The sequence below is a fragment of the Daphnia pulicaria genome, chromosome 8 (genome assembly GCF_021234035.1).
Source record: "Daphnia pulicaria isolate SC F1-1A chromosome 8, SC_F0-13Bv2, whole genome shotgun sequence".
NCBI classification, from domain to species: domain Eukaryota; kingdom Metazoa; phylum Arthropoda; class Branchiopoda; order Diplostraca; family Daphniidae; genus Daphnia; species Daphnia pulicaria.
This window is the reverse complement of record NC_060920.1, coordinates 13,615,729-13,636,362: the sequence shown is the minus strand read 5'-3', so window position 1 is coordinate 13,636,362 and position 20,634 is coordinate 13,615,729. Positions and strand designations below refer to the sequence as shown.

The 20,634-nt window shown below is 43.0% G+C and overlaps 2 protein-coding genes and 1 pseudogene across 2 annotated transcripts; 1 reads left to right on the top strand and 2 right to left on the bottom strand.

The window, feature by feature from the left end:
* Positions 1-20,634, bottom strand: part of LOC124311960 — a 283,467-nt pseudogene that overhangs the window by 35,789 nt on the left and 227,044 nt on the right.
* Positions 14,702-17,357, top strand: LOC124311987 (caspase-2-like). The gene is made up of 8 exons (XM_046776372.1): positions 14,702-15,098; positions 15,166-15,320; positions 15,397-15,698; positions 15,764-16,112; positions 16,168-16,400; positions 16,468-16,616; positions 16,682-16,791; positions 16,850-17,357. The coding sequence occupies exons 2-8, from the start codon at positions 15,183-15,185 to the stop codon at positions 16,961-16,963; spliced, it is 1,395 nt and encodes a 464-aa protein (XP_046632328.1). The 5' UTR covers positions 14,702-15,098; positions 15,166-15,182; the 3' UTR covers positions 16,964-17,357.
* On the bottom strand, positions 17,626-20,514 carry LOC124311984 (solute carrier family 13 member 5-like). Its single transcript, XM_046776369.1, has 13 exons — positions 20,462-20,514; positions 20,092-20,278; positions 19,978-20,031; positions 19,694-19,905; positions 19,522-19,639; positions 19,374-19,459; positions 19,170-19,307; positions 18,983-19,105; positions 18,711-18,902; positions 18,445-18,629; positions 18,123-18,369; positions 17,970-18,054; positions 17,626-17,905 (listed from the first exon to the last, which is right to left on the bottom strand). Exons 1-13 carry the CDS (start codon positions 20,497-20,499, stop codon positions 17,771-17,773), a joined length of 1,800 nt encoding a protein of 599 aa, XP_046632325.1. The 5' UTR covers positions 20,500-20,514; the 3' UTR covers positions 17,626-17,770.

The following is a 20,634-nucleotide window of genomic DNA, read 5'->3' as shown; positions in this document are numbered from 1 at the left end:
GTGGTGAATGGATGGGCAGATTGGACAGGCGATTGTTACGCCAGATGACTATCATCATCGTCAAGAAGCCGCGTGAAATGCCTTTTTAGAAAAGAAAGAAAAGAGTTGGGTTGTTTCCTGTTGGACGCCGAGGAGGAGGAATGACGACATTCACGGCCCTCCCACACGTGATGTATGGAAAGCAGTTGGGCACCCACCACCACCACCACCAAATGTTATATGCGCGGCGACTCATCGCTGGAAACGTGAAAAATTAAAAAATTCAGGCGGCCCACTCGATTTCTTCATCGGAATTCTTTTTAGCTCTCTGATTATAAAAACAACAACCCAAATACAAAAATGTAAAAGGGGAAATCGGACGGAGGGGGGAATAGGCGTTTTTGATTTCATTTCCTGTTTTCGTTTGTTGGCGTTCATTTCATCTCCCCATGTTGCGTTCAGTCACGTTGACTGGACCCAACATTCGATCCTCCCAGTTTATTCGAATCTGGCCGGGCTGGCCATCGCTGGCGCACGAAATCGGAGAGAATTCCTCGGGCGCGCGTTCGCCTGTTTGGTTACGACATTTTATTAGTGGTTGGAATCAGATTCCGTTGAAATCCCCCCCTTTGCCCCTTGCCCGACATGTTAAAATATAATACACGACGATATGAACCCCAAATTTAGTCAATTGATAAATCTGGGTCGCTAGATATTATGTCATTCTTTTGTTCGTTGTGTATAGAGCGTTTTGTGTGTGAGAAATTGAATCTGTCCGTGACGTGATGGCGTTGCCAATCGGTGCGATATTGATCGCTTGTCATAATCCTCTGAGCCGCTGTTTCTACTGGAATAATTCTTTTCATGCGATTGTAACATCGTCAACACGCAAAATAAAATTTAAAAAATATCCCAAAGAAAAGAAGGTCGACAGCAGCAATATAATCCCCCCTATTCGTAACAGGGGAAAATTCGGCGAGTCGAAATGTCTTTAGGAAATGTGATGGAAAAAAGGGCCCCGACGCGGTGACGGCCTTTCTTCTTTTACCGTCAATCCTCTTTTTGTTGCATTTTTTGTTGCCCTTTTTTTGATTCTCTTCGCCCCTTTTTCTTGTTGTGTCGAGTCTCTGAGCCATCAGCCCAGTTGTTGCCTTTTCGTCATTGACACTTGACGTCGTTTTCTTCCCTTCCCTGCGCACATCACACGCCCGTCTTTCTCCCTTTTGCGCATTTTTCGCCAGACAACCGAGAAATGGCCAGCCAGCAATGCTGGAAAAAAGAGGCAAATCTTCTGCTCTCGGGGGGACAGCAGCCAACAAACGGATTCTGCCGTCTCGCATTGGCCCGGCAGCAGCTAGATTATATAAGCTTCTCACTCCATGATGGCTGGGCACTGCTGAGAGAGAAGTTGAGCTAACGCCGTTATATCTATTTACACAAACACACTGGCTGGCTGGCTGGCTGGCTGTCCATGATAATAATAGCAGAGAAGAAAGAAGAGAAAGGCGGCAAAAGTTTTCTTCTACTTTTTTCTCAGTTTTCAAATGAGTTATTTACCTACTTCTTCTAGACTTTGGTATAAGTATAGAGCAGTTTTTCCCAGCGTTTCTCTCCTATTCCTCCACCCGTTTTCAGTAGCCAAATGATGATCATCATCTACAGGCCAGCGTTCAGCTGATTGTTAGTTGAAACTTTTGAGCGTGTGGTTGTGCTGCGCCGTGCAAACTACCTAGAGAGGCCAGGAGGAAAAAGAAGAAGAAAAAGAGATGTGAAAAACGGTTCGAGACACGCGGGGGGATCTATTACACCGTCGTATAACACGACCGCCTTTTTCCACAACTTCTTCTCCTTTTTTATTATTATGATGATTTCGAAAAAATCCGTTGGGTTGTTGTTGGTTTTCTTCTCTCTCCGCATTTTTCCTGGCCAGCAGCAGCTCAACTCTTTTTTTCATTTAAAAAAAAGAAAGAATATTAACGACGTGGGTATTATAAATTACAAAAAGGAACGAATGCATCTACCATCCAGTGTCTGAGAATGGCACTGTAAAAGGAAAGTTTTCTCTTTTTTTCGGCTTGGTTGTTGTTGTTGTTTTCCAGGCGTTGGGTCTGGGATGGCTGGTCATGGGAGACGTGCGAAAGATTCCATCCAGGGCAACTGGGGAATTCCGGGCCGCCAACATGGACTGTGTAGATGCTGTAACTGCCTTCACTCCGAATCAACTCTAATCACATCAGTCGATTCAATTAGCGCCTCTACTGCTGACGATCCCTATACAGTCTATCTAGTAATAAGGTGGAACTGCCGGGCCGGCTCTAATGGCTGTCACAAGGAATATAACAGGATCCGCTCGTTTAGATTCTTCTTTGGCATCATTCGACATGGCCATTACATTGTCCGATGCCGAACCAGCTGGAACTTTTTTTCTTCTTTTTTGTCCTGGCTGATGTTAAAGGGGAGGAAGTTAATCCTCTGGCTACACGTTGAGGGTGTGACGTTGACAGTTTCGACTTTTCACCCCATGCCCATAGAGAAAGACCCCGCCGGTTAAAAAAAAGTATTTCTTTTCTTTTTCAGGGGGGGTTTGTTACATCATTCGACGGCATTGCAGTAGACAATAAGAGGCACGACACACCATATGGTTCCGTTAAAGAGATCTCCGCCAGCCAAAATATATTTACCAAACTATATAGCCGTGCATGTGTGTTGCTGCTGCTGCTGCTGGATGATATTGTTGGAGGAGTTCACTGGATGGATGGAGGGGGTCACGGTCGGCCGGCGCACGGGTACCAAGAGGTCATCACTCACTCGACCGCAGACGCGGAATGTCCCATTCCATTTCCAATGCCTTTTGTCTTTTTGTTCCCCTTTCTCTCTCCACTTTAAACTGCTTAGTAGAGTTGGGAAGAAGATTCCATCTTTGGCACCCATAAATATCCCCCCGACCGACCGACCGAATCAAGTAGAATCGAATAAAAAATCAAATGGGAAATAATAATAATAATCGCCGACTAATTGGACAAATGCTAATCCCATCATCATCCGCTGTCTCACCTTTAGATGCAGCACTAAATGCCAGCCAATTTCTCATCTTGTTTCTTTCAGTTTTGGGTTGTTGTGGGGAGGAGGGAGATCTCTTCATCTCGGCCGGCGCGTCGACAGGTAACGTGTTTTGTTTTTTACTGCATCTCTCCTTTTGACTAGAAAAGAAATATAAGAAAAGAAATAAGAAGAAATGATATTTCCAACAGCGCGCTCAGCCAACCCTCATCATCTTTTATTAGGTTTTACATCATCTTTTTTACCCAAAGTTTTGTGAGGGACACAATGAAGTTGTTTGTGAACCCCCACCAGCAGCGTCTAGCAGCTCTTATACCTTTTTCTCTCTCATGTGATGGAGAGAAAAAGATAATGGGGAAAAAGAGGCAGAGAACAACATTGACCAAACATGGCTGACCCTTCTCCCATGTGTAGTCTGTACGTAATCAGTTGAAAAGCGAAAAAAGAAGAAAGAAAGAAAGAAAAAGTTGTTAAAATAAAATAGAAGAAGAAGAAGAAAAGACGGTTCACCCCTTTACATAACGCAGTTTGCTTAGATTCTCTCTATTCTAAAACGACTGCGGCTATAAATGCACGTAGTAAATCACAGCGTCGAGCCCTCAACTCTTTATATTCATCTCTTTCAGAAATTGTTATCTAAGCAAATAACACGATGATGAAGATGGAATGCGAATAACAAACTGTCCTTTTATTTCCTCTTTTCATTCGTCATCATTTGTGTCAGCCGTGTGGACTATTAGAGAAAGAAGTTATATACCCGTGACTAACTAACAAGATATCCTCCTCCCAGGAAATAAAGAAAGAGATTGCCTAAATGATTCTTTTCATTTGATTTTATCATGTCCGTGAGAATTATCGTCAAACCGATAGTATGTCGTCGGCGATTAACGAGCCTCTAGATTACGCGGGTTCTTTTCTTCTATTTTCTAAATGGGAAAGTTATTACACAACGTGGCTGGCAGCACACGTGTGAAACTTGTATAATATTAAACGTTTTCCTTTTTCTCTTGGCCAGCACGAGGAAAGAGACGTAGCAGACGCTTGTATAATAACAATCAAACGGGGCCGTGGATTTTTAATTCTTTTCTTTTTACGACATTGAGTGTGTAATGGGGCTCCGAGAGTGGGCGTTTTCCTTCTTGCCCCTTTTTTCTCTTTGAATTCCAATTTTGTAAATAAGACGAGGATAAAAAGAAAAGAAAACAAGCGGGGAATGAATTGAGGGTTGTGTTTAGATTCAACCGGTTCTTTTTATTTATTATTAAGTGGAGGCTCGTGTTTTTTTTCAAAGTTGAATTACTCTTTTGGCTGATTGTTCCTGTGGCGCTTAATCAACATTTCTATTATTTGATGCCAGTGCGGCGATAAACGGATACGCATATCGCGTGGCCTCTCTCTCGAGTTGTTATTATTATTTGATTAGTTGTTTGTGAAAGCGCTTGATGACTCTATTATCTCTCCTCTCACGAGAAGAAGATCAAGAGCACCGTCCCTTTTCTTGTGTGTTAAAAGGACAAGGAAAAGACTCGGCCTCTATCCAACCACCATGAGGAGATCATTAGTAGACGGCTGTGATGGAAGGCCATCTATTATTCCGATCCCATCTCTCTCTCTAGCTCGACTTGAACTCTTCTTTTCCCTCTCTGATTTTGAACAGTTGGGAGCCAGCAACGAAACGGTTTCAACATTTTTCCCAATGTCGAGGGAAAACAAACAAAAGCTGAGCAATATAATACAATCGGATCGAGACGAACATTTCTCCCGTCGTATGGACAACATTCCACCGGGCGCTATTTCTTTTATTTTCGATGGTTGGTGCTGGTCTAGAGATGTAGGAGAGAGCGTGATTGAAATATCGATCATCTCTAGGGTTCGCTCGAATTCACCAGCACCAGACACTCGCACGCATTTCCTGCAGTAATACTCACGAGATTATCTCCTTTGCACATATAGTGTGTGTGTAGACTGTATAGGATGATATAACATGGCTCCTTACACCATTCTATTCCGACAAGTTTTTATCTTTTTCTTTTTCCCAGGTGATGGGAAATTCTTGCGTGTTATCAGCGAAAAAATAAAAACAGTTTGGTCAGACACGAAGGAATTCTCCCTTTTGGGTTTCTCCTCCGCTCGACATTTTGTGCGTGTGGAGATGTAAAAAGATCGAAATTTCGAAATATCTGGCGATAGTTTGAAAGATTCCTCGCCATACGTGGACGATCAAATTCTACCGATTGGCCTGACCAGTTTTTGCATGGCACCCAAAAATGCAACTGCCGTGCAGCTGCTGATGGATGGCCCAGCGCGCACGACCGATCGAAAACCAGCATATAAAATAAACAGAATAAAACCCCACCACCACCAAAAAAGATCTTTGGGTGAGTTTGCCTAGATGAATGAAAAAAGACAAAGTTGCCCAATGAATTGATTGGGGATTTGTATAGTTCATCTGCACCTGATTCTATTGGCCGCAGGTGTTGTTGGCTGCTCTAGTCAAACCGGTCAAGACGATTGAAAAGAAAAGAAGAAATAATAAGAAGGAAGAGGGGGGATGACATACAAATACCAGGAGCACAAACCAGCACCGCCCGAGCGATGGAGACATCATCATCCCTCTCTCTCTCGAACCGAAAGAAGAAGAAGAACGAAGAAGATAAAGGAGCTGTCCTACTTATTTGGCTCTGTGTTCCTCAGTCCTTAACCTTTTGTCGAAATTCTCTCAACTTTTATGAGATTTCCCTTGCAACCTGCTGCAGTGCTGCTGCCCTTCCACCTTCCCCGATTGTCAAAGGGACGACACACGGTCATTTATATCATTCACCAGGAGCAGCAGCAGCAGCTACAGAATAAGAAGATTTCAAAAGTATTTATTTAGTTTAGACGACCCCCGCGTCCGCTTATAGTGCTGGGCCGGCGCTCTCTGCTGCTCTTGGCCGATGACCTGATTGCCGAGAGGGTCTTCTTCTTTTTCTTCTTTAACAGCGGCTGCGCATTTCTTTATTCTTTTTTTCTCTCTCCCCCCCGTCAGTTTCGATTCCCCCACCGAGTTAGCCGACCCGTGAATGTAACATCCTTGCCTGTTGTTGTTGTTGTTGTCCTCCACCCTCTTCTCTTCTGATGCTATACACATGCAAAGCTTTAAAAAAATCTAACTGCATATAATGCCCTGTTTTATTGTGGGGCTCTCTCTAGATCCTACAATCGCTCAATAATATCAGGTCCCCGCTCTCTGCCCAGTCTCAAGTGTTGGCTGGACACTGGTCTTGTTTAGAGGACAGCTAAGCTCTTAATAACGGAGAGGAAAAAAGACAAGTAGAGCGAAGCAGATTATGAGAGACTAGGGCTCAATTATTGTTATTAAGAGTCGTCAGCCTGTGACTGGCCACATCTATTACACGGCACTTTGGAAAAGTAAACCCATAATAACTGGCTGGCTGTGTTACAACTGTTGTTGCTGTCATTAAACGAGGAGGTACCGCCGTGTGGCGGCAGGGCCCTTCTTGGTCAACAAGTTTTCTAGTTGCACTTTGCTGCAACTCTTTCAAGTTGAAATAATTTCACAATTGATTGTTTCATACAAAGTTGTGAGGTACAAAAACAAGCCTGATCTTCAGTCGTTCTACAAATGAACGAATCCTGACTGAATCAACAAAAACGACAAAAGAAAACAGTTCTAGTCAATCACCTATAGCTCACAGGAATAATCTTACTATGCTGTAACGATTTATAATCAACGCCACCAATGAGACAAAGACAAAAGAATAGAAATACATTTCTCCTACCTTTAAGTCTGGGAAAAACGGCCAGGCATCCGGAAATGATCCATCCGGAGTAAAGTTGAATCCACCAGGCGGGGTATAGGACAAAGGGTCCCTCGTGATAGGCTAATACACCTTGACACAGGTGTACTCGATGATATTTCAAGAAAGGGAAAGAAGAGATTCGTTACTCAAACGACATCGGTAGTTTCTTCACTCAAACGGGATGCTGTTTATCTAAATAAAATGAAAAATTGGTTTTACAAAAGGTATCGACAGAAACAATAACCCAAGGCCAAGTTGACAGTGAAACAGTGGGTAAACCGTAATTGTTAAGTAACAGGAGATTTCCATGTGATATAGACTGGGTTTATGCAATGCATCATTAAAATAACTAGCAGGTCACAGGTTAATAAAAAGTAACAAAAATCATTACCCAATATAAAGTGATGGTAACTTAGATTGCTGCTGATGGGTCAGTCATTGTGCAGGTTCAGCACAAGCAAAACTTTCATATAATCTCGTAGTTCTAATAGCTGGCTATGGTTTCAGATCTGCACAAAAGAATCAAGGTTACACATTGCAAACGAAAACTTCCATATCAACAAGGGGCTTGCATTGGAAAAACAGCATAATTTTACAAATTTTGAATAGATTAAACTCTTCTATTGATGCTTCCATGATCATTCTATTTTTAGTTTTATTTACCTTTAAGTGATTTTATAAATAAACGCGAGCACACGACCAAAAGTAGACAAGACGACCACGTTTTTGTGAAATTATTAAGCAGACGACACTAATATTCAAATTAGCAATGCTAAATCGATACATATTTTAAAAAAATCGACTGTTGCTGCCTAAATAATACCAATGAAATTATCTTCATTAAACAAAAATATACTATATTTTGCCATTCACGAAAGTGTGTCCATACCTGTTGACTTGACGGATGGGCCAGCATTTGCATCTGGTTCTATTGGCGTGTGGCTGTGCGTGACTAAAGTCTAAAGGCCGTTCGGCTACAGGTTCGATCCTGAGCTGACTGCATCTCTTATTACAATTGCATTGTTCAGGTTGAGTCTCAATGTCTTTTAGATATCCATCATTGCAAATATTTAATTTAACAATCGGGTCGGGTCGGGTTGTGGGTTTCTCCTCTCCATCATGCGGGCCGTCATGAGATCCGTTAATAAAGAGAAAAAAGGTCTAAGCGAAAGCACAAAGAGGCCAATTGTGAGTTTGAGCTCTTTTGTTCCATCAATCCATCGTCTCTCATTGATAAGAAGATGAGCGATTTGCGCTGACAGATTCTAAAAAAGGGCAACAGGGGAAAACAGCAGGTCTTGTCTATCCCGGGACAATGTGGATGAAGGCAGTTCAGCTACAGTAGGACGAACCCGATTGGATTTCAATTCATTATTATCGTATAGAGTAGCAACCCCATAGATAATGGACTACTCTATCTCTCTCTACATCTATCCCCTTTAGGTTATTGACTGTAGAGAGCGAGCCTATATACATGTATCCCATCGTCGATAGTATATGCATATCATTTACCCCCTTTGCTGGTGCATCAGTAGGAGACGACGGTGGCAGGAGTCTATTAGAGTCGGACTGGAGAGATCGGCGACTCAGCTGGTCGTCTCTTTTTATCCCAAAAGGCAGCAAGAGATTCCCAGATAGGCACAGCAGCCCAGCCGAATCGGCCGAGGCAGCAGGTCGATTACCAAATGACGTCACAACAGGGTGGAGTCCCAAAATGGGAGAAGAGCCCCTTATTATATTCTTTGCTGATGCTGCTGCATCCCCTTATTCAGATTTGGATTCGGAGCTTCTAAAAAAGGGATAGACGCAAGTTGCCGCCATCGGCCCAGCATGTGACCGAAACTTCTATCCTCTTAGGCATAGAGCAGCACTAAGCAGAGACGCAAGTGTATCTGCTGGCCGATGTTATCTATTATACACCGCAGCAACTGCTGCGTCCATCTCTTATCGATTCTCCGTCTCTTCTTCTTCTTCTTCCCTTCGTGTGTCTGTCTGCATCTTGTACATGCGGCCAGAGATTCTTTTGTTGTCGGAAAGAGAATCCGACCGAAACGAGTCAATAAAATGGAGACCTGAAAATGTTTTATCGTGGCGCCGCTGCCGACGAGGATGAGGTACAAGTCTGAGCAAACAGAAGAAAAATAAGACGACCGGACCCGATCGCGTGCTGGCCGGCAACTATACAATTCAATGCCCGTTCTCGTCGTGTCCGCCTGCTTCATCAATGAATGAGAGATCAACCCCGCCACTAAAGAGAGCCGCGGTTGTAATTATTCAAATCCAATTTCCCCTCAACTTATTGGAGAGTCGCGTCGAATGATATTGAATAATCGGCTCACCTCATCCAGCATCAATAAAGCTCATTTGCGGCTCGTTTGAGTTGTGGCTCGTGTTGTATTGGATAGAATATAATCACGCCGGGCGGGCCTGGTAGAACTGGTAATAACACTCGGCTCGGTCTTAATCGCCGACTAATGAGAATCGTCGGGCGTCATTTCCATGTCGGGTCCGTGTCGCTCCAATCATAATCCAATCATAAAAGGCTGGGCAGCCGGCCGGCTGGAGACGTTCCTTCATCGTCAAGGGTCGCACATGTTGTGTGTGTGTGTGTAACGAGTGCGCCCGGCTATTACAACACAAGACGGACGAGGAGATGGGGCGGTCGGTCAAAGTGCAGCCATCGCCCAGCATATAGTACTCCAATAATATTGGAGAGACGAGAAAGAGCGGATGAGGGCCGTGACCCGATCTGCTGGCTGCCATGCAGTTGTGCATAGCATAAATAGCTCTCAGCTCTCAGCTCTCAATCAAGCGGCCAGCCAGCCAACATGAGCAGCAGCCGCGAGATGCAACAGCACAACTTTCTAAAACAGATGACCCCCTTGACGATGAAGGCAACAACTCGCAAGAGATAAACGCGAGCCGGCCGCCCATCTCAATGGCGTCGCCCGCAAAGAATGTGACGGGCTTGTAGTAGTACCGGACCAACGGACGGACGGACAGACGGAATCATTTTTTTTTTCTAATGAAATATTTTCCTTAAGGAAAAAGAAGAAAAGAATCGGATGAGGAACTGATGGGGTTGCTGGGGGAATAACATGTTGCAGACGTCCTTTCTCTCTCTCGTTATCTCCATCGAGATATTAGATATAGGAGACGTAAACATTGTCTATGGAGAGAACCAACTGAGCGTGATGGCCGCGTCTACTACTACCCCACAGAATCAGCAATCCATTCCGTCTCTTTTCTTTTCTGATGGCCTTTCCGAATAGGCGATGGTCTGTGTACACTTGAACACACGACGAGGGAGGAGCAAATGTACTCGAACATTTCTGCTACGGTTCGTTCGTTCGTTTACGCACTTGTATAGTATCGTTTGGTTCTCATCAGCCATTGGGTTGGAATAAAATGAACTCGTCTGATTATTAAGAAAATCGAATTTATTATTTTGACGGACGAAAAGGAGGGGTCCGTCCATCCATCGCGGTGATGCGACGTGATGGGGCGGACATAAGGAAATTCGTGGCAAAAGGGGCGGCAATAATCCAGCAAACCTCCAACGGATATGTGTGAAATGAAGTGTGTCACGGCGATCATCAAGTCCCGCGTGAAAGATTCAGGGCAAAGCCTCCCATCCCCTTGGCTGTATATGAAATAAACACAAGAAATAAAAAAGGGGAAAAACAAACACGAAATGATCATCATTTCGGCGTCACGATGACACCATATGGTGTTTGTTATGTGTATTATTCATTATTCCATTATTATATTCTTTAGACGGACTTTAGGCTGCGCCGCCGTGATGTGACGAATTCACGTTGCCAGGGAATGGGTTATGCCCGCGCGCCATCACTGGGGCAGGTGTTGTGGATAGTTTGTCCGGCAGTTTTCTCTTCCCAGCAGTTGTCACGTTTCTCGGCGTGTAGAATAAATATTCTTAATTTCTTTCATTTCTTATTTTTCAGCGTTAGACACACACGTACACTGTGTATGTGTGTGCGTATGACGAGGAGAGATATGATGCAATTACAAACAGATGGGTCGATCTGCTGTGATCAAATTAGCCCGGGACACGCTAAATTTGTTGTATAATGACTCTCAAAAGTCCTTCATCACGCTGGACAAGAGGAATGCCATTTTCGTTCGTTCGTTGCGTACATACGCCAGCGATATTTTAACCTTCCATCGTCGCTTTTTTTTGTCGAGCAAACTCATTTTTCAAACGTTCGTGTTATTAGTCAATGGCTTCTTTTTCATCTGCTGACCGGCTGATTGGAGACGAGAAGCCATTGGAAGGACAGACAATGTGAGACTCTGTTCCTTCTGTTCGGTTGTTGTTGTTTGTCCAATTTCAAATAGACGGGGATGGGAAAACCAAACGCACCGGTGGGAGGTCAGTGGAGAGACAAACTAGAAAGGGGGGGGGGGGACATCTGACATATCAAATAGTTGGGATGGTTAAGAGGTAAAAGCATTCCAATTGCATATCGGCAGCAGTACAAGAACAACAGTGCGGGTCTAAATGTTTTTAGTCGTTGCTCCTGCTGCTGGTTATCGTCGACGTGAGTGGAGAGTCTTTCACGTTCAGGGTTTTGGCCGCCGATCAGATTCCATCGGACCGGTAACAGCATTTATGCACATGGACTTTTTTTTCCCGTGAAACTATGCTCTTTAGAATTTACACACACACACACACACAGTGTACACACATGTCTGGGCCATGTTCAGATTTATATTACATATTTCGTTGTTGTTCTCTCTGGCTAGCAGCGATTAGTATGCAAACAAGACTCCACCCCATCAGCAGCAGCGCAGGGTCCCGGTTGTATTGGGCTGGGCCTTTTTTTCTTTTGGGTAAAATTTTCAGGGGGTCCGCTGTACTAAAGATATTCTGACACATGGCGCGCGCGCGTCTCTCGCATTGATGAAGGATCGCCGTTCGGGAATATTGATGAGATGATTTTGTTTTGTTTTGTTTCCCATCTTCTTGCTCTTGGTGTTGTTGTTACTCGGTTATTATCACATCCACAGTCGAGATATTCCGAGGCTGTTTTTTCTCTCGTCTCGCTTCGATGATTCTAAAGGAGGTGGTGGCCGTGTCCATATGAGACTCCACCCTTTTGGGTATTTTTCATATGTGTGCGTCTCTCTCTTTATAATCCAGCTGAGCTGGCCAGCAATAATCAAAAGCCAAACCAAATCTCTCGAATAAATCTCCCGTTTCTTCTTCTTTCTTCTCTTTGTGCCTCTTTTGAATTGTCTGATTACAAATTCACTCGATCGTTATTTTCTTCTTCTTCTTTTTGGGGCGGGGGGTGCAGTTCAGCAGCCACCACCACACACGGGGCGAGTAATTACAGGCTCATTTGTTTTGGCTGTTGCCCACCAAATGTAACAAATGATGCTGGGAGAGAGAGAAGAGCCTCATATACGGTCGACTCCTATTCAAAAATCGGAGACTTGCTCCGACGGGCGCCGGCCCATCCTCATTGAAATCGAACATATGCCGGGGATCTCGGAGTATAAGAGTATATTGATGATGATGATGATGATGATGGCGGCATCGGAAAACAATCAAATCTTCTTCCCCCCCGTCTTTTTATTATTATTATTCCATTTTACTTTCCAATTGAAAAAAGAGGACGGAGCCATCGACGACTTTTTCACGTTTCTTTAATTATATTTCTCTTCTGAAAAGTGCACGACACGTTAGATTGTGAGATGGGAGCGCTAGATTCCATTTACGGTCATCAACCGACGAGCAGCTATAGAAGATTCCGTCTTATTGTGTTCACATTCGTTCTATTATTCGAAACGGGAATATAATAATGGCGCAAACTCGACGGAGGAATCGGCCGATTGTTAAATTGAAATTGACAGGTCGGTTCGATTCATTTTTTCCCAAACTCGAATCGTCGGACGGACCTGCGATAAGAGACAAGACGCGGGCAGACTCGTTTTGATTATTCCTTCTCCTCGCGGCTATTATACACAATTCTTCAGCAGCATCCTCACATTTCGTTTGATTTCATTCAATATAATTCTGATTGGATTCGACCGAGTGGCTATTGGAGACGACACTTTGACCGGAGTCGGATCATCTTATCCTTTCCAATCGCTCGAATCTTCTTCTTCTTTCCCATCCACTGCGGATGAATTCTAACATGAAACCGCGTGCTGCACTCTAGTCCACATATTTATGATGTCGATTCGTATCGCGTAATAAAAAAAACGACCAGGAAAGGAGAACCGGTTTTCTGATTCTCCCTCCTAGCTCTACACATTATAGATCCAAGCATCCAAGTTGAGCTGCTATATTTAGAAAAGTATTTAACTTGGGAATGAGAGGGAGATAAGACAACCCAATACGCTTTTAGTTTCTTAAAAGACAAGATGAAAAAGCTATTAAATATTATTTAAGGATGACCGAAAGAGTTGCGCGATAGGCATCGTCGTGTCAGACTGAATATCTGATTATTATTAGGTCCCAACTGCCTATAAATTAATCCTTAGGCCAATGGTTATTGCAGTTCAAACAGTATATACAAAATCTCATTAATACAACTAGGCAGTTGATGTTGTCGTGCTCCCATTCGCCCTATAGATGAATAAATATAAGTTAACCAAAATAAAATGTGCTGGGCAAGGATATTTTCAAGAGGACGTGAAAGATGGGCGTTTCTGGGTTTACAATGGAAATTCTCTCTCCAACGTTTGTATAGCTGGGCCGCGCATAACATACAGAATGGTCATGATGATGATGATGAGCGACTCTCGGCGCGTTGATTATGTATTTTCAAATTGTTTCGTCCCTCTTCTTCTTCTTCTTCTCCAGCATCTCTCATCTGCATCAGCTCCTTTTCTATAGCATCTCGTTTCCAAACTCGCCCAAATTTTTCTCTTTCATGGACGGGAAAATAAAAGAGATGGGCGTTGGGTGATACGAGGACGGGCGGCGACCGTTATGGCGGCAACTCCTTGACAAATACCCCCAACGCCGCCCATGAAAAAAACCGACTCTATTCACACAACATTTGTCGGTTATACCTGGGCCATTTTCTCTCTTCTCAATTATTAGAGAATTGGAAAAACAAAGAAAATCAGGCAAAAAACAATCGAATCATCATAGCATATAGCCTCTGGGGTGCTGGCTCATATTATACATATACAATACAGGAGGAATATCATGTGTGTAGAGAAAACAATTCGTGACGAGTCATTATTAATGTTTGCTGCCACAATTTCGACCAGTTCTTGATCTCTTCATTTCGTTTCTCTTTTTTTTGTGGTCAGACTTTTCGTGTTGTTTCTTTTTCTGAAAATTTTTCGTGGCCGGTTCGATCGACGTCGTTTTTTTCTTCGATCCACGTGATATTTCTCTCTCCTTTTTGGCCGGGGCAACTAAGGAAAAGAACCGCATTCTTCAGCTCTTGACCACGACGATAAATAATGAAATATGAATTATTAATTTTAGGTTTTCCTTTTTCCCTACCCTCCAAGGGTAAGACGGTGGCTGAATGACGGCCAGGAAAATACCTGACCAGCGTGCTTGAATAAGAAAACATCAACCTTCTTCGTTATTTTCTTATTATCTTCTCAACTTTTTTTTTGATTCAAAAATACCGCCAGAGCGCGATTCTTGTCGGATCGTTTTGTTATTGTCAAAAATCTCGGCGATCCTCCCCGAGTTGCCTCATCCCAACTATCCAATTACCAAAATGCACCTGACCGTAAGGAGGAAATGATAAATACGAAGCATTTTTCGAAATTCCCGGCAGCAAGCAGCCATCTGTCGATGGAAAAAACAAGCACATTACTTTCGCCATCTACCAGCTGAGAATGAAAACGTGAAAATCCAAAATAATGGGGGAAAACAATGAAAATCATAAAACCCGTCAACAACAAGATCTGAGCGGCAGATCAACTTACAGTTTGGTTTACCGTTACAGTTTCTTTGTCTTTTGGCTATTAGATTTTTATCGAGGACAGTCGATTAGTTCTTAAATTTCCTAGTTGATTTCGTCACAATGCCTCGAGGCCAATAACACGATCAAACACGCCAATGTCGTCTACACACACACACAGCAAGTCCATAGTGTGTGACACGCATGTCATAATAGTAAGTGCTAACCATTTCCTTCGAAACGATCGGGCGGGAACAAAGCATCTTGGCTCTTATCTACAAGTCAGATCGCGCCAAAAATAAAGAGTCGAAATTCGTCTGTTGATTGCTCATGTGCTGTCATTGAGTACCAGGTATCAACATTTCTTTCTAGCAATGTTTTCTATCAAGACATTTGGTAAAAACTCTCTCCCTTCTTAGGTTGTAGACATTCCAAAATGGAGCAATGCGACCAAGACACCATACTGCGCTCCTTGGTGGATTTGACCAAGCTTCTCGACTTGAATCCTACATTCCTCTCTCTCCTGCAGCAGAAATATCGGATCTTCTCCCCCGAAATGGTCGAAGACATTTTGGTATGTGATGGAAAAAAGTGTCGGTGTTATTTGGGTTGTGTTAGTCTTCACTTGTTATTTCTCCCTTTTGTTCTAGAAAAATGAAACTCCACAGTTGGAATTCTGCTTCATGCTTGTTAGGAGAGGCCCTAATGCCTTTAATAATTTTTTGGGTGCCTTACAAGAAACCAATCAAACTGATGTTTTGAGGGTGCTGGAGATGACTCGGGCAAACCTGAGCCAGCCTCCCAATCTGTTCATCCATTCCAGGGAATCATCGAATGCTATTAATATAAGAAGAAGAAATCAGAGTGGAGAAAATAGAGACAACAGTAATGGAGATTTCAGTTCTGCAAATGTGCAGTACTCTTCTTCTCTACCTGGTTGTGAAGAATACAGGTCAGCAGTCAACTAAATTCATAATAAATCTGCAATCCTATTTAATTAACACATTCCTAATAAAGGAGAAGAGTGCTTCAACCTGCTAGATACGTTGAAGTGGACCCCTTCACCCCCGTCACCCGGGAGCGTAGCAGTTCGTTTCGCTCTGCCCTTGTGACCGATGCCGCTCCCGATTACAATTTGCTAGATATTCGCGTGACGATCGGAGAAGAAATCAAAGGTCTCGGCCAGGACATTTATCCGAATCGACACATTTCTCCCAGGGGCCTGGCCTTGATTATGAATTTTGAAAAGTTCAACGGCAACATTGTTGGACAGCGTATTGGATCGGAAAAGGATGTCATACATCTCGACCAGCTGCTGCAGCAACTTGGCTATAAAGTCATAATCAAATCTGATTTGACTTGGATGGTAAAGTTTCAAAATGAAAACAATTCTTGTTGATTTAATAGCGTTCTACTGCTAGGAAATGAATGACGAGCTGGAATCATTTACCAAAAGCGAGGACCACATTGTAGCAGATTCCGTGATTGTAGCCGTGATGAGTCACGGAAAGAGCGGAACCCACGACGAAGGAACTCTCATCTACACCAAGGACTGCAAATTCTTTTCTTCTGAAGATCTGCTCCGCCGATTCAACAATTTGAATTGTCCTTTGCTCAAAGGAAAACCCAAGATTTTCTTTTTTCAGTTTTGCCGGTGATATTCAATCAAATTAAATAGTCGGGTCATTTTTGTGCTCACCGGTGTGCCGTTTTGCTTACAGGGGTGATAACATCGACATTGGCCATCGAGTTTCTCCCATAATTTTCCAATCTGGTCGCACTGTTACAGATGGCAATCCCGTTCCGACATCTCCAACAGAAATCGAGAGATCATACGGTGACATGCTCATCACATATTCAACGCTTCCAGGTGTGCTATAGATATTGTTGACGTACTTTTGAGCTGTTCTAACTAACATTCTCGACCAATTGCAGGCTATGTTTCATATCGCGAGGAAAGCGAAGGTACCTGGTTTATCAAGGCTCTCAGTTTGACATTTATGAGAGATGCTCATGAATGCCACGTCGATCGTCTACTGCAAATAGTAATGACTCTAACGGGTTGGCTAAAAGTGGAAAACTAAAATGTATTTGGATTAATAGGTCGACGAGCAGATTCGTCACTGGACTGGGACGAAAAACGGGAAGCAAACTTTGGAAATCATCAAGCGGGGTTTCAACCGCAAGTTCTACTTCAACCCTGGGCTCTGGAAATGATCTCTTGTCATGCTCTCAAGAAACAACGACTTTCAGACTCTTTATCAACGAATTAATTGTGGTATTATTAGTACTTAATTTGGCCTTCCAATTCATTCATATCGTGTATTGGAATTTGCAATCAAGTGTCTTTCACAGTGCACCTTACACAACGATTAGATCTAAGAGGTTTTCTTCCTTCACTTTTGCAATTTGTTGTGTGTGTCAGTGAGCTTAGCCAGGCTCAAATTTGTTTCAGAGTGGATTTTTTGCCGTTCAGCAAGGAAGAAAAGGTTGCTGTTACCATGACTTTGATATACTCTCTGTGGAAAAAAGCATAAATATTGTTTAGTTATATAGTTACTCTTTCGCGCTCTCTATTATCCGAAATACACAGACCGCATTCTTCTTCAAAGTTCCCAACTCCTTCTCCAATACTTGAAGTTCATCCAACTGTTGTTAAAGAAGAACCTTTAATATTTTGTGCTCTTACAAAACTATTAGGACCAAACCTTTTTCTCTCTTTCTTCTTGGTTCATCAACTGGAAACTCGACTTTTGTTCCATGATTTATTAATTAATTAAAAAGCTGAAATGAAACGACGTGTTCAAATTTTTGGCAATTCTGAATTCTGCTCTTTTTGTTGTCGTATGGTAGAGCCATCTGGTGCTCAAAATATTAACCTCGTTGAATTTCTGTATTTCTAACTTTATTCGGAATGGCATACAGCATATTCAACAGAGAAGTATAAACGGTTTACTTTATTATAAAATAATATCGTTTGCTTGAAATTCGCTACTGGACGATTGCCGTTGAAGAAGATTCTAACTACAGTGACGTACTATTGTTCGCATTCAAGGAAGACTCGATAATATTCACCGGGAAAATGCCTCTGCCAATAGTTTCCATCACGACGCAGAGAATTAAAACAGACATCATTTTAGTCACAATCCCAGCTTTAACCTGCACATGCAATAACACTAAATGTAACAATTAAATTATTCAATGGAATTGTATTGCTTAATACCATGTCCAAGGGTTTCATCCTGGCGCTGTTGTAGACGATGGCATTCGCCGGAGTTCCAACAGGAAGGACGAACGTGTAGCAGCAACTATTTGATAAATCAAATTGTCAATGAATGCGATGAAAAATCCTCACTACAATGTAAATGACGCGTACGTGGCTGCCGCTGGAATCATCAGATAGAGCGGATTAACGTGAATGGTGTCGGCCATTTGCGCCAATATGGGCAGGACGATATTAGCGGTGGCTGTATTGCTGACAATTTCAGTCATCCAAGTTGTCAACATGCAGCAAATAATCAAGATGGAAAACGGTGGTAGGACTTGTAGGGCCGCCAATTGATGGCCGAGCCATTTGGAAAGGCCCGATATTTTCGAAGCGTCCGAAAGGGCAAATCCACTTCCTGTTAATAACGAAATCAAATGAATGACGGCCATTAAATCCAATCAATGAATGTCGCTGCTATATCAGGAAGTACCCAATAAAAGGACTAGACCCCAAGGTAACTTTTCGTGCATGAACTCCCATGTGAGCATGGCGGGACTGGCTTTGGGCCGTTCATTTTCCGATCCAGCACTCCTGAAACACCAGAAATCCGGCTTAATGGGCAAAATGAAAAGAATCAAAATAATCAGTAGCACAGGCACGGAATCCCCTATTTTCCTGGAGAACATGAATCCAAAAGTTTTTGTCTTTCAATTAATTTCATTTGTTTCTCTCATTTGTTGTTGTTGTGTTTCGTACTTTGAGAAGAGTGAGCCCCATCCAGCGATAAACTTGGGATCGCGAAACATCCACAGCATGACCAAGACGGGAAAAAGGAATAGAATCGTTTTCTCGTTGAAACTGGTCGGTCCCAACTCTTGATACTTGGTCCGGATGAGATTTTTGACTCGAGCACTTTGGCTCTTGACTCCATTCTCTATTTGTTTTTGGCTATCAATAAAAAGTGAAATCAAGGTGACTATAAGAGTAGGAGCTAGCCCATAGCTTTTATTAGTAGACGCGCCACATACCATTTGAAGCCGGAGAGGAGGAATTGCAGCCAAACCCAAGTTAAAGCGGTGCTTATCAGTACGGCCGGCATAAGGACGAGCATCCAAGAAGAGAAGGACAGGTCGTTGTCTTCCCCATAGAGTCTAAATTTGGGCTACGGAATAAATCAAGATGCAAATTGACCTATTACTCAACCGTATGACATACTCTTCAACGATTCCTTTCAAGGCGAGTTGAGGGGTCGATCCTATCAGTGTCCCAGTGCCCCCAATGTTGGCCGAATAGGCGATCGAAAGCAACAGGGTGACGCGGACCCTACGTGCTCTACGTGATCGCCCGTCGTCACTAAATATCAAATGCGCAGTATTAGTTTAAATTACAAAAAGAAAGCTACTACGTAACTGCTCTTACTCATCGTCTGCAAACTCTTCCCGCACAACTTGATTTTCTTCGGCCGTGAGTTGAGTTTTGTCTTCTCCTTCGTTTTCCTGAGAATTCTGTCATTGAACTGCAATTAGACAAGCTCGGGGAAATTATTATTTTTTAAAATTCAGTTTACTTTGTGAAAGAGTTCTTGCACCAGAGCTTCAACGATGGGACAAATCATGGCGCAAGCCCCAGTGTTGGAAACAAACATGGATAAAAGCATCGTCACGCTCATGAAGCCCATCATCAGCCTGTAGAGTTGGATGTTACACGGAGATATAAACAGAGTTGTAATCTACTAATACCATTTGGGATCGGTTCCGACGAGCATCAACACTCTGAGAGCGATTCTCTTGTGTAAGTTGGAATATTCAACGGCCAGACCCACCATCAACCCACCGATAAACATCACAACGGTCTCCGAGAAATAGTTCATACAAACTTGACCCGTATTCATGATACCCAGCAACGGGAAGGCGATTATGGGTAACAGTGACGTAATGGGCAGAGGAAGGGCCTTTCGTAATCGCATGGATACAAAGTGATTGAAACAAAAATTATCCACTTGTTTTGAATTTTTACGTCTTACCTCGGTCATCCAGTAGACTGCCATAATGACGACAACATATCCAGTCAAAGCTTCCTACGTGGAATGATTCTGTTTATTTTAATGTAAATGAAACTAAAATTGAAGTATTGAAACCTGAGTCCCGATTAGAGGAACTGGTAGGAGCAGGATGGGCGTCAGGAAAACTACAAATGTTCTCCAATAAGGGAGGATGTGGAACCAACACAAGCGACGGAGATTGCGACCGATTTCCATTACAACGGCGAGTGAACTAAAAGAGGATAACTGCAAAAGTGGACGCTTCTCACACGTCCTCGAATCCCTTCAATTGTTGTTAAATTATTTATTTCTAGACTGGAATACTAAAACTCTCTCTTCCCCTCCAACAGTGGTCCAGTCAGTCAGCCTTGAATTTTAATTCAAAAGCCACATAGTATCTACATAGTTGCATCCTATTATGGACAGGTTATATCAAAGGCACTGTAATCCTGAAGAGACAACTGACCTAAACAGATAAAATCTCATCCGAGAAATGTTCGACATTGGCAAATGGACATGAGAAGACGAATGGGGTGCGAGATTTTCGACAACGTGCCATTATTTGGCACTTTGGACTTTGCCTAGAGCTACGTAAAAACAACGTTTATTTACATAGCTATGCCAAGTGCCGTTCTAATT

Coding starts and splice junctions, on each gene's coding strand:
- LOC124311984 (XM_046776369.1), bottom strand. CDS start 20,499: ATGTCGAACATTTCTCGGATGAGATTTTATCTGTTTAG. Junction 19,906..19,977: donor CAGTCTACTGGATGACCGAG/GTAAGACGTAAA, acceptor CGATTACGAAAG/GCCCTTCCTCTGCCCATTAC. Junction 19,460..19,521: donor TGCAAGAACTCTTTCACAAA/GTAAACTGAATT, acceptor GTTCAATGACAG/AATTCTCAGGAAAACGAAGG.
- LOC124311987 (XM_046776372.1), top strand. CDS start 15,183: ATGGAGCAATGCGACCAAGACACCATACTGCGCTCCTTGGTGGATTTG. Junction 16,113..16,167: donor AATCTGATTTGACTTGGATG/GTAAAGTTTCAA, acceptor TTCTACTGCTAG/GAAATGAATGACGAGCTGGA. Junction 16,617..16,681: donor CACATATTCAACGCTTCCAG/GTGTGCTATAGA, acceptor GACCAATTGCAG/GCTATGTTTCATATCGCGAG.